Here is a 14059-nt window from a genome sequence, read left to right on the forward strand (position 1 = left end):
TACACGCATAAAGAAACGCATAAAATAACCATTAAATTGTATTTTTGAGAAGGTGAAATGGAGAAAGAACAATGGGCCTAAAATGCAGAAAGTACTTTAAATAATTGTGAAAGTGGAAGAAAAGCCTTGTTTAGCTTAGATTGCAACGCTCAGCTTTGGAATGGGAAACCCAAAATACTACCTAATGCAATGAAGAAGAAAATTAAACCACCTCGATGCTGATCTAGAGTTTACAGGCAGGTCCGTAGCTGGAAGTCTGCTGATGAACCTCATCAGGAAACTTACTCTGAGTAGTTTTGTTTATATTGTCCAAAACTTTCTGTTGCTTGTCAGTTCTCTGAAGGCTAAGGTGCACAGAAAGGTGGCAATAAATACAGAAAATTAAGCCTTGGTATCATCATTAGGCCATCATAGCTTTCTTGTATAGATTTAATGTCATGTCACCATCCAAACTGATGTAGAATCAATAATCTCTATGTAAAGGCCATAGACAAAACTCATTATCCCTAATAAGAAGACTCCCATTAACTCCTACGAAATTCTAACAGTCTTAATCATTAATACAGCAGGTAATTATTTTAAAAAGTAGTTAATCAGTATAATACAAATAATTATCAGCAAAAATTGCACAGAGTGCAATAATTTCCCACAGAGTTATGGTAGGCTGGCGTTTGTCGTATTTTCAAGTTATCCAGAGATTCATTACAAATATGAAACCCTCTAGCCCAAAAAGATAATTCAGAAAAACAGTTCTGCAAGTGTTAGTTATGTCTCCTGAGAGAGGCTGGCCTTTTTCTAGCTAAGTGTTTCCACTGAAATGTTATCATATTCGTATTGCAGAAGCCCGGGGACCCCCGCAGGGAGGCTGTCCATAGGGCCAGGTCCTCCTCTGCATCCCCTGAGACCACGCCAGTCCATCTACACAGTCAGCCACACGATGCAGAGGACTTCTTGTAGTTCGTAAATGAATCTACACACCCTTACGGATAAGGCTAGTCATATTTTTGTGAATTAAAAGAAGCAGTGACAAATGCTGAAGGTCCCTTTTTCTAATGGACCGCAGATAACGGTGGGCTGGATATTGTATTTGTTTACTGTGTTTATTTACTGGATATTGTATTCATAAATGGCAAAGAAGAAGACAAGGGTTTACTCAATTCATGCAGGAACCGCTCAGGCACTGCGAGACCCAGGATACAAGAAGAAGACAGGATCAGCAAAACCAATCTGAGCCTACTTAAAAAGATGAACTTCTCGCTCTTTATTACCATTTTTATTTGAAGCAAATCTTAAATTGGTGTAGTTCTAGCAAAGTCACCGAAGTTGCTTCATTGCTGCCAGTTGAGCGCTGTGCTCCTAAATTTCCTGAAACTGGCCACTAGAGGATGCCACGCTCCCAAGCCAAGGAATCCTGCTCCCGAGGGAGAGTTAAGCCAAATGCTTCTTTTACGTTAAGATTACACGAGCAAAGGCATGTCTGACCTTACTCATTAATAAAATTAATCTCTGTGGACACGATGTGAAACTACTTACTATTTTTATGAGAAAAACACCAGCCTTTTAAAACAGAGAAACAATAACAGCATTTTTAGAACAATTCGTGCTTTAATTTAACTTATTTATTGTGAATCGTGACTCATGTTCTGTTCAGGAAAAAGCACCACTGGGTCTGCACGGGATCTATCTTCTGTCTACTTCTTTGTCTTGACTCACGGTCTTCACTTACTGAAAGACATTTTATTTGGCAACATTTTGGAATGGTCTTCCCTGACAGACCCAGACATGAAATCAGAATTTTCTTTCTGAGTAATTCTTTGGCTGCTGATCATGGCTGTCCTTTGAAGAGCTGATTTTAGGAAAACCCTATCCCAGCACTGTGCTGGAGTCTCGCCTTCCATACTCCTAACTCTCGCTCCATAGAACTGGGCCAGCTCCATTCCACTAGATTACTGACATTATTTAGTTTCTCTATCATGGATTAATAATAAATCACAGGATTCAACATATTGCCTCAAGGCCAAAGTGCCTTGTGATCTGGCAGTCAGAAGCAGTTTACTGGCCAGCTCCTAATGGATTTCTGGCCAGGCATCCAGAAGAAACAAAAGCAAAGCAAAATTCTAGCCTATACCAAGAGATTAGAAAAAGAGGTGGAGTTCATTGTTCATCTGAAGTGATATAGTCACTGCAACCATTCCCATGAGGAGTGAAGTTGGTTAAAGCACCCACACACAGCTACACCTTGAGATGTCATCTGTGCCCCGGTAATTGCCGGTTTCTAACATTAATTGCCTTACTTTATATTAATAAATTGCCAAGGAGGAGACATTCCATTTTGGTAAAATACATTTAAGACAGTTCCTGAAAAGTCAACCCTTGAGAATGGAAATCAGGTAGATTTTATCCACCCCGCAGGTTACAAGCAGAACTTTCTCAGGTGCTCAGACGCTCCGAGAACACGAAAGTTCATGGGAAGAAATGATTCATCCAGAATTTTTATGTCTTGCTGGAAGACTCACAGACACGCAACCTCACCAACGTAAATGTCAAACAGCTTCTAGCTGTGTCTTCATTAGGTTTAGTTATCTGTACTTTGGCTGAGAGATGTTCTGGGACTCTCATGCAGCTTTTTATCAGGATTACTTTGAAGCAGATTAGGACAAACCTAACCTGTACACCCAGGAGGAAAAACTGGATCTTACAGTACCTCTTGCATGAAGTTCTGTGTCCTCTGAATCACAAAATCAATGTGATAGACCTTGAAGCGACTCTTGAGGTCTTGAAGGAGCTCCTGGAGGAGGTTCACTTTCAGATAGCAGGGCTCCATTTTCACAGAATTGAACGGCAGGTTCATAAGCTGACCCACACTCTGCATTCCAGCGGAGGGAGAACAGGTTTTGAGAGAAAGCAACCAGAGGCGAATTTTTAATAGACAATGTAACCATAGCCTGAAACCAAATTCTCATATCTACGCTCCAGTTACACAAATACCACAAGACTTCCTAAATAACAAAACCAAGCGCTAACACACTACCACCTGGGAAAGCAAACACTGCTGTCAGTCAAGTTCTAGCTAGAAGGTCCTTGTGCTAATATAAAAGGCTCCAAATATACTTTAGTCTTACCTCCTTTAGCTTCATGATATCATTTGTCTTCTGGAAGTCCTGGATGATTTCATTAACTTCTTCATCAAAAAGCGAGCGGACTGCAGTAAATCCAGAACTCACCGGCCCCATGAGCTCCTCTAATATGGATGTGAGAAACGGCTGGATATTTTCTGTGCGGCATTTCTGGGCAGGCTCAGAAACGGTGGCTGGAGTGTCAAACGATACAACGGTTGCATTTAAGCTACTAGGAGATAGAGCGAAAAAAGTAATCTGAACTGATTTACTTCACAATTAATTAAATGACTCCATATTTTTCCTCTGCAAAGATGATGAGCATGATGAAAGGAAAGTTTACAGTTTTATGAGCGACCGTGAAACATCTTTTCACATGCCCCACCTAACCAAATGCTAGCGGCTTGGGGGTACTGCAAGAACAGCAGACAGGGCAGCTCTGAGTACTGACACACCCTGGGAGGTTTGCACAGACCATGGCCATGGTGACTCCATAAGGAGGCATCTCAACTTGGTACTCCACAGTTCACAGAGAGCATCCTAGTCTGGTATGTAAAAGCATCAACTGAACATCCTGAGTTTTATCAAAACAGCTCTAAATTATTATCTATTTGTTTAATTGCTGGCTTAAGCAACATCAACTAATGTTTCGCCTGCTTTTTACACTCATTTTTATTTCACAATCAATCAGAATTACTTCACATTGGTTTAAAACCACCTTTGGTTTAAATATTCTTTGGTAGCCCATGACTTTGTCACACAGCCAGATCTTGTTTCTGCAGCACATTCCTAGACATCAGGTCAAAGCCACTAAAATTTTAATAACGCTCATGTGACCTGTATCTTGTGTCCAAGTGAAAATGAAAGCAGAATGAGCAACTCAAACCAGGATACTCAAAACCTGCCAGCTCTAGCTCCAACTTGAGAAGATCTGGAAATTTCACAGCCACAGCAGCCACAGGTATCAGTTCCCATCAAAGGCAGTAGAAGCTCAAAGCATGTTTTCTGAAAATTAGTGTCTCCAGTTGGATTCTTCAAAACACACACGGATTTCAAAACAATGACGTCTGGTAATTTGAGCAACACAATGGGAAACGTTCAAAGATTGCTCCAAAACACGGCTGTTCCTCCACTAACCTTTGATTTTTCCAGCTAAGAAGTTCTTGGAGTTCAGAATCTGATCCATGTCTGAACGAATAGTTCCTTCAAGAGTTTTTGCAAAATCTCTGCATTCTTCTTTCAAGGTACTTAATCCTTCTGACACCTGCTGCTGGACTAAGCCGTAAGTTTCTTCCACGATCTAAACCCAAATTAATTTAAGCAGCATAGATCAGAATCAGCACTCACAGAAAACTGCTGTGAGAAACAACTACTCCACAAACACCAGTACTTACACCAAACCAGGCCCGCTTCTGATCATTCCTCTTCCCTTTCATTTTAGGCAGGATCATCGTCTGAAGGTTAGGCAGGAGCTCCTCCATCACGAGGTTGCTCAGGATCTAGATGGTCAGAAGATTAAAATGATGTGTTCTCACAGCGTTCTTCATCTGAAAACCGGGCACTCACATCACAGAGTGATGTGCAAACACAGGCCACCTCAAATACCCAATGGCTGAGCTATCCCAGGGTGCCAGGACTGGGTTTAAAATATCAGGGATGGCTAAGGGAAGCTCCATGCATTTGATCAGAAGCATTTTTCACTGACAGACCACAGAAGAACTGACAACAGATGAGCCAAGATGCTGAACTAAGATGCCTGTTAAAATTTACTGCATGCTGTTAGGAAATTGCCAAGTGCAAATCAATGGAGCTAAAATGATTGGTATCAGCTGAGCAACCAAATATTTGAAAAGACAGTTTGCTGACTGCTGGTTCCCCAAACTGACCTTGTTCTGGGACACTCACATTGTCCCAGAGGAGGTATCATCGAGAAGAAACTGTTCTAGAGAGTTATCAGACAGAGGATGCTTCTGATAGGAAGATAATTGGCCAAAGAAAGATATATGACTGTACCAGCATGGATCTAAGAGCACTTTTTTGGGTGAGTACCAACTTCACAATTCAAAGAAGAAAAGAAGCAGATCCCAGGAAAAAGACGAAATGGAATCCTGAAATGTGGATAATCTGTGGGGGAGCGGTCAGTACACTGGCAAGCAAGGCTGCTATTCAGATGGACCTAGATGGGCTGAAGAAATAGGTGGACATAAACCACATGAAGAGCAGCAAAAGCAAATGCACAGTCCAACATCTGGGTTGGAACAATCCTGTGCACCAGTACGGGCTGGAGACAACTGGCTAGAAAGCAGTTTTGCAGAACAAGATGCGGGCATCCTGATAGACAAGAAATTCAACATTTGTCTGCAGGGTGCCCTTACAGCAAAGGACAACAGTGGCTCAAGGCAGGAGAACATTCCCTGCTACTGAGCACTTACCAGACTGCAAGTGGAGCAGTGTCCAGTTAGGGGCTACTCAGTACAAGACAGCTCTTAACACACTGGAGTGAGTCCAGCAGAGGCCACCATGATGGTCCAGGGTCAGAGCACATGACACGTGAGGAGAGGTAGAGGGAACTGGGTTTGCTCAGGCTTAAGATGTTAAGGCTCTGGGGAGATCTTACTGCTGTCTACAACTACTTAGTGGAAGATGTTGGGTAGACAGAGCCCAACTTGGAAATGCACAGGGAAAGGAAGGCAGCTACGGCTACAAGTAGCAGCAAGGGAAGTTTAAAAATCAGGTATTAAGAAATATTTTTCACCATGAGGGCAGTCAAGGGAACAAGTCGTGCAATCTCCAGCCTTACACATCTTCAGAACTCAACTGCACAAAGACCCTAAAGCTGGCTCTGCTCTGAGTGGGCCAGACAACCTTCAGAGATCCCCTTGTAGCTACGTGATTTTCCAGTTCCATGGTTCTCTTGATAGTATTACCCAGCTTTGTACAGAGGAGCATCAAATACTGACTTCTTCAACACAGAAATAATGAAATGGCATGAGGCAGGTTCCTGGTTTCATCCACTGGCACCCATTTCAGAAGCCTTCTTCAGAATCACACACTCTGTCAGGCTTAGCACGTGTTCTGCCTAGGTTTGAACTGCAACTTCTTCCTTGCCCGTCCCACTCGGTTTCAATAAACACACAGAGTTACAGGCACACATCTAGTTTTGAGAGTTCAGGCTTTTTTCTCCACTTTTTCACTTAAGGACACTGTACCTCCGGCCTGAGAAAGCTGCAAGACCTTTCTTTCTCCTGCACTTTCCTCTTGCTGTTGGCCAACAAGGCAAACTATGCAAGGAAAGGGTGGCAGTGCATCATAGGACCTGCCCTATTTCTAGTCCTTGTGATCTTGGGTCTCTGAATACACTTCCTATGGAGGCATCTATCAGTGCTGGGCGTATGTGCTGGATTCTTGAATTTTTCTACTTAAAGCACCTTGCTTTTGAACTGAAGACCTCAGTCCCAAATTTGGTTCAGATATTACCCATCCTCATGATTCAGAGGAGGGAGGGACATCTTTTGTTTCTGGACATGTTCATTTTCTGTCCGTAGATCTTGCCCAGATATGTTTGCACTGGCCCACAGAGATCAAAACATCACAGAGAGCAAAAACATGCTCAACTTTACCTCTTCGTCATGCCAGTGCTTTGTCATTTGTGCCAGTGCCAGGATGATCTTAAAGGTCTCTCCCAACCAGATGATTCTATGATTCCAATTCCCAACGTTCAACCTCATGTATGGCGGCTGCCCAACAGGGTTTTAGGCATGCACCAACAGCACAATAGGGAAATGGCAGGAATTTAGGCAGCAAAAGTAACTAAGAAAGGGCTCTGACTGCGTGTCAGGCAGTGTCACACAAAGTGTACCTCCTGGGGACAAGACAGCCCCCACAGAAACACCACACACAATACCCCCACCTATTAACGGACCTCTAATATACCTCTAATATGCGATACTCTGTTACTGCTGTTTCATGTAACTTAACTAGTTATAGATTATGCCAGAGCACCACACTGGCTTCAGCTCTGCTCACTGTCAAACACCTATCAAAACCAGCAGACCAATTCAGGTCCTAAACTAATGGATCACTTCAAAAACATGAATAACCCACCACAGACCGAATAACGTGACAATGGATCAAACATGTTCTGAAGAATTTGAGCTCCCTGGAAACATTTTTAGGAATGCTGAATTGGCTTTGTATTCCCGTACTGACAGGTACACTGCAGGGGTTGGGTGGTTTAATCCCTTATTCAGCTCTCCTTGATCTACCAATATGTTATTTCTACATTCATGGAGTGCTAATCAGTGGAGTTATGCCAGAATAACACTGGTGTGTTGTAGTACCCTCACTGTGTGGTTCTGGTGTTGCTTCTAACAAGCATTGTCAGAAATTTCCTGGGTTTAACCCTGTATCTCAGCACTTAACCTACAGAAATATCATCTACAACTGAACTTATCCTTTGTTAGTAATGAAACCTTAAAAATGAAAAAGAACAAAAAACAAAAACAGCAAAAGGAACTTTTACGATACAAAATATAATTTAATAGGACTTCGGCTGAGTGACTGGGTACTTGCTGATCTTAAATCCGTGGTTCAGTACCTGGGCAGAACAGCATGAGCTAATGCTGCAGAGACTCTGTCATTAGAACTGAATGTCGGGGAACGTATTTATTGGCATTCTGCAGAGATTTTTACAGCAACAAATTGTAGCTTGCTTGTTCCAAACCATTCACTTAGCTTGGATATTTGCCTAAAATAATTATTATATTTGGTCAAAGCAGGCATGAGAACACACTATAATTACAGTGTGAATTATTACTAAGAAGATAATAGTGTGACTGGTCTGGATGTCTTCTGATTACAGTTCTCTGGAGGAATATGGGTTATGAGTAAGTCGTTGGCAAGCAATAGGAAAAATGAAACATAAAATGAAACTAGCAGTATAATAGCTCCATAACTTGAGGGAGGACGGGAGAAGAGAAAAACCCCCACTCCCTCCACCAGAAGGATGGAACTCCTTATACTAAGGAATTTCTTATTGGATGATAGCAGGAAACTTAATCCCTGACACGATGGCACTGGGAAAGACACTTTTCTAGATTCTTCTCCAGTTTCCCCTTTTTTCAGCATTGCAGATGTAGACTTCTTCTAAAAGAATAATCCAGTTTCTTAAAACAAACTCCTGGATCCTGAACTCTCCATCAGGCTTTTTTCCATTTTCCCAAAGGGAAGCCAGATTTCATCATGGAAAACACACAGCTGTTGGTACAAAAGTAAATATCTGCTTCTGAGTGCTCAGTGCTTTGGAAAAAAATTATGAATTGGGGTCCAAATAATGTCTCAATAGCACTAAAAGACAGCTGGAGTGATGCCAGAGGGATCAGTGGAGCTAGTTCAGCCACCATCAGTGCTCCAAAGCTGCTTGCTCAGGTGCCCAAATAAGGACCCACACCCTGAGTTTAGCATCTCATTTCTGAAGAACGGAGGTACACAAATTTCTGGTGTGTGAGTGTGACTGTTACTATGGCAAGACTCCGTTTCAGAAGTCTGGCACAGTAAGTAGGTCTACTAGTTTATCCACTCGGGACTAAAATCTGAATTCCCAAAGAATGGGGAAAAGCAAAATGAAGAGATTCTTTGAAATTTATATTTAGCTGCTATTCTGTTCTTCATAAAGCCTGATGTCCTGTAATGGCATCTGGAAGCATTGGAGGGCTGTGGTGGTTAGTAACAAAGTAACAAAGAAGAAAAAAAAAAAAAGTCTCTTACCTGCAAAATAGTCATGAAAGACAGAAAAAAGCAGCCGACAGCGAGTATCTGCTGCACACAAATGGTGGGTTCTGAGTTTGGTGTATGTTGCTTTCGGTCTCACCAATTTACCAAAACTATAAACAGTGGCAAATGTGGTAGTGAGATGCTAGTGAGTGCTTTGTTTTAGACACAGCGTTTATTCACTAGTTGACCCCATGGTATAAAATCCAAGTACATGTATTTAGCTTTTTGTGGAAACTGATCATTCCAGCACAACACGACACCTTTAGTTCCCAACACACTTTTATCACTTTCTAGCAAAAAGCTCAAAATGCAGCTTATTGAAACAGAATTATCACTTCCATATCAGTAACAAGTATCTTGAAATCTTGGGTATTATTACCTTCTAGATTGTCTTCTTAAAAATGCCATTTTTTCCCAAGAGGCTTTACAGCCTTCACTATCCTCAGAGCTGCCATAGCCAAAGCCAAAAAAAGCCAGGGAGATATTAATTTACCTCTTTTTCATTGCCAGTTATCATTTCCCATGTCCCATAGTGGCCTTTCTCCTGCCGGAAGAACTGAATGGCTTCTAAGAACGCCTCGACTTCATACGTGGTCTGCTTCAGAAAATCTAAGGAAAACGAAAAGTGGCAAAAAAGTATTTACCCATAAATAACTTTTAAAAAATAACCATCCTTCTGCGGTCCATTTTCCTGTTCCACGTGCATCTAGCTGTAATATGTTGAAATCATATGAAAGCCTTGGCTTTCATTAAGACTTGGAAGCGTAAAGCTGAACTCTGGCACGGCACATAGGAACCCTCACAAGCCATTCCATCTCAGTTGGTAAGTTAAAGCAACACAGGCATATGTTACTGTGGGGCACACGATCAGGTCAGAGTTCCACAGCAGCAAGCCTCGCCAAAGATGACCACAGTCATTAACATACAAAAGCTCATCCCTTGCCTCCATACCCATGAGCAGTGTAAGGTGGTACCTGGGAAGACTTTGACAGCACGTACCAGGGCCAAGAGTTTGGAGCTTCTGTTTCTTTAATTTAAGGTAAGAATAAGGAATTTCAAATAATGATAGTCAGCTGACTGCAGCAGGTTGTAGCCCTTGATAAACTGCTAAACCCTGGATTAACGCTACCCAATGACCTTGGAATTGATGACCAAGATGATGTTTCAGGACACACGATAAAACATACCTGGGCAAAGTAACCACCGCACTCATACCAATTAAGCACAAAAACTTCTGACAAAATCATGCTGCTTTCCCTAAATATTTCAAGAATGTTGAACCACAGCTCTGGAGTATCCGGTTATCGTCCACAGCTATTCCAGCTAGGTGGAAGCTCTTCCCCAGAACAACGTGGTAGCATGGGGATGCTCTGTTGTACAAATGAGACCACAGCATGGGAAAACACAAGAAGTGGCTGAGCTAGTTTGCTTTTACAAACTCCGGATAACCAGTTGTGCAAGAGAAATTAGTTCTCATGCAATGCGCTCCTTCCAAACTGCTAAACAGGTTCAGGAGAGTTGAAGCCAACACTCTCCTTTACATGAGAGTGCACCAAAACACAGCTAATTGAGGCTGCAACAGCAGTTACACAGCAAAACGAGTCTGTCATGACTTGGGGAGAGACAGTCCCTCTGCCTTAAAATATGGAAGAGCTCCCTGAAGCAACCAGCCTGCTTGACAAACCTGCGTATGAAAAACTACCCCTGAAATACTTTAGGAATGTAAGTGCTGTGTCTCTGCTATGAAACAGAGCTTCAGGATTACTATGAGGATTATTAGCCACGATGGTTTATCGTCCCCTCTTCAAGGTTATCTGTTTGCGGCCTTGATCAGCTGAAGCCCTGTTGTGCCCACGGTAGGAAGAAAGAAGAGAAAAAGAAGAATGTTAATTCTCTTAATGCTGCTTTAAAAGAGACTGATATGTATAAACAGTAATTCAGTGAAGAGTCAGAGACTAAGTTCTCAAGACTTGTCTGTCAAGCAAGGCACTTCTTTTGACTTGTTCATGAAACTTCTAAAGAGAGAAGCTTTATGGGAGGCTTGCGTACACGCCAAGGGCAGTACAGGGATTATGCAAATCATGGGAAACACTACAGTAACGTCTGAAATGTCTCCTCTTCGCACTTTACACAAAACCCAAAGCTACAGACGCCTACAATTAATTCCACCAATGCTTCATCCTGGCTACTGCTTGAAAACAGCACTGGATAGATTTTATCTGCATGCTGGGCAATGAGGTTTCAGATCGTCTAAGAGCCCAAATGCCAGCATTTGCCCTTTCAGAGTTTCCCCTGGGCATAATGATTACTTCAGGAAGGTATGTGATACATACTGAGGTGCAGTAAACACTCTCGGAGTGCCTCTCTATAGGTACCGTCCCTGATTTACAGATATTTGGAGGTCCAGAGAGATCACACCATTTCTTTAAGCTCAGAAGATGGTCAAACAAGAGAAAAACAATCAGGTAAAACCCCAGGCATACTTTCACTGCTATCTTCATGATTTGTATCATTTTTAAGAGCAAGTCACAAACCAGGATGCTAAAATATCAGTAAGTCAGGCTGTTCACTGCCAAAAGAACATCCTCTGATAGCAGCCTTAAAGAAAGGATGGAGTATTCCACCTGAGAAACTGGTGAAGTGTTGCATCTGAAAGCTTTTGTCCTCCCAAAATCAAACTCTGAATATTTGGACGAGAAGAGGGCTAGGCCTGGCTGGAGGAAAGGAGAACTGCAGCTCCTGCAGGCCTGAGATCATGACTCACATGTTTTCCTTCCCCACAGCTGTGCTCCCTCCTAACCCAAAGGGACAACAGACCATCCACAAGGCTGGATCTTGGACCTGCTGAGGTGATGACGTGCCAGTGCTGACAAGAGGCTGCCCTCTAAGATCATGGACTTTTAAACTCCACGCTCAAGGGAGTATTTTTTCTCTGTTCCAACTGTCCCCAAGCCCACAGAGAAGTGGGAAGAAGGTGCTAAAAATCCAAGAGCGATTCATTTGAATAGATCTTGGGAAAAACACCAAGCTGTATGTACCACAAAATCCCAGTCACATGACACAAAAGAAAAACACAATTATGGCAGTCTTACTCCAAAAACAGCTCAAAGTAGAAAAGAAGCTTTATCCTTCAAGGCTACAACAATTGCTTAATTTAGGCAATTTCATTCTCACTTTCCATAGGAAGAGAAGATTGCCTCAGTGATAAGGCACTGAACAACCAGAGCCATCCAGCTTCAGGCTGTGCAGAAGCTGTTGGCGAGGCCCACAAGACAGAGGCACATTCATGGGATACGGTTCAAGAAAAGGGAATTGTACCCAAGCTGAAAGGAGCTGTGGTGCACATCCTCCAAGATTTCTGCCGAGAAGAGCCAGGGTTTCTGTAAATCAGATCCAGCAGTTCATGAAAAAGATAGAGGACTGTGGCTGGCGTGGCAGCCAGCTCCATTATGCCATGGCAAAGCAAGGAAGACAATGAATAAGCTGTTGGGGTAGCCCTGCTTGCGTGCAAGAGAGAGGATGGTGCGTGGGAGATGGAAGCAGACGCTGCAGCTGCAAACAGGGCAGGTGGTAAGCCCCAGTGGTATCAGGAACGGTTGTTCATCAGCAGAAGGGACGGCGTGTGCTTCACACTTCTGAATGCTCTTGCAGGGGCTTCCCCTTCAGCACACCTGGCTGGTAGCTACCACGAGTGATGCATCTGTCCCTGCTGTTTGTTGGAAGTGGAGCATGTTAGGGAAGCTTGGCGCAGTGGTGGTTGTAGGTCATCCTTATCCAACTCCCACACAAAGCCAGAAAGTTTACTGAAAGTTTACCAGCAAAAGGCTGGTGAGGCTGTACAGGTAACCCAGACCGATGCTACGTGCTTAATTCAGGCTGGTATGCACTTGGAAAATTACCCAAGCAGCTTCTGCAGCTGCTAGTGACTATAACATCAGCTCGTTTGCGGAGAGCAAAATAAAATTCTGTTCATTCTGTTTAATTTTATAATAAGAAAACCCACCTTGAGACTCTACCTTTACATATGCAAGTGTGGGGCCTAATTTTAATAACAGGGAAGATATTGCTAACCATAGATTCCTTTTATAGCAGAGTAACTTCTATAAAGCTCCTTTTAAAAGATGGAAGAACATCTGGAGACACCCTGACTTTATAAAAATCTGCACATCTCTCCAAGGCACGCAGGGGTTTGTTCAGTGCTGCAGAAAGCTGACTGTAGGAATGAGCTTCCTTGCAGCATGTAAGAAGTTTAAATACCTCTTTAAAAAACCAAAAATATCTCAGACTTTCACTCACCAAAATGATACACAGAGGACCAGGCTACTCAACGCCCACTGAGTGCACTTGCACCTGGTGCAGAAGTGTTAAGTTAGAGGGTCCCATTCCTAATTTCAGCTGTATCCAAAGTTTCGGCTCCTGTGGGACTTGCGGTCTTCTAATGAGGTGCTCCGGGCTATGACCTGCCGCTCCTTCTCTGTCACCTGGCAGATGAATGTTTGGTTGTACAGGCGGGTAACAAGAAAATCTTCAGTCCCAAGCTCCTACCTGCTGTCCCACCCCTGACAGGACAGCAGCACTTTTGGTTGACATGGATGTATCACCGGCACATTGTTTAACAGCCCCTCGGGAAAGGTGACCTGAACAGTTTTTCTGACTCACTAACGCTTCTTGTGCATGTCTAAAGACAGGAGCAGAAATGGATTGCCCTGGCGAATTCGGTCTTGTCCACAGGTCTTACATCAGTCAAAACACTGAAGACCTCTGTGCAAAAACTTCTATAAATAGCCTTGTTAGCAGAGAGGGTAAGTGCCTCACTCCCTGCCTCTAGCTAAAATTGTGGTTTCCAGCAGATCCAGATATTATGAAATCTGTATGTGAACATTCCAGTTCCAAGTTTGTATCTGTATGTACTGCAGACTGCTGCACTGGGTCTCTTGTGCTAGCAGCAGAAAGTGCAAAACCAGCTGGTGTGCAATTGCTTAGATTATGATTTTCTTAACTATGACGACAGGAAGATGTGTCTGTAACACTCCATGTCCTAACCTGCCATGCTAGCTGTTAGAAAGGGAGGATTTCAGTATCCAGTTTAAACCCTGTGCCCCTCCGAACAATAACTGTCATTAAGGAAGACATTCAATTCATTATTACAGCATGGACGAGGCTAAAATGGT

General features: G+C 42.9%; 1 protein-coding gene across 1 annotated transcript in view; it reads right to left on the reverse strand.

Moving 5' to 3' along the window:
• FAM129A (family with sequence similarity 129, member A) overlaps positions 1-14059 on the reverse strand; it is a 36891-nt gene that overhangs the window by 5417 nt on the left and 17415 nt on the right. The window contains exons 8-12 of the mRNA XM_010132969.1: positions 9382-9497; positions 4511-4615; positions 4254-4416; positions 3123-3310; positions 2705-2866 (exon numbers count right to left, since the gene is read on the reverse strand). Of these exons, the coding sequence (XP_010131271.1) occupies positions 2705-2866; positions 3123-3310; positions 4254-4416; positions 4511-4615; positions 9382-9497 (734 nt within the window). The remainder of the gene's footprint in view (positions 1-2704; positions 2867-3122; positions 3311-4253; positions 4417-4510; positions 4616-9381; positions 9498-14059) is intronic.

The sequence above is a fragment of the Buceros rhinoceros genome, unplaced genomic scaffold, assembly GCF_000710305.1.
Source record: "Buceros rhinoceros silvestris isolate BGI_N320 unplaced genomic scaffold, ASM71030v1 scaffold19353, whole genome shotgun sequence".
In the NCBI taxonomy this organism is placed as follows: Eukaryota; Metazoa; Chordata; class Aves; order Bucerotiformes; family Bucerotidae; genus Buceros; species Buceros rhinoceros.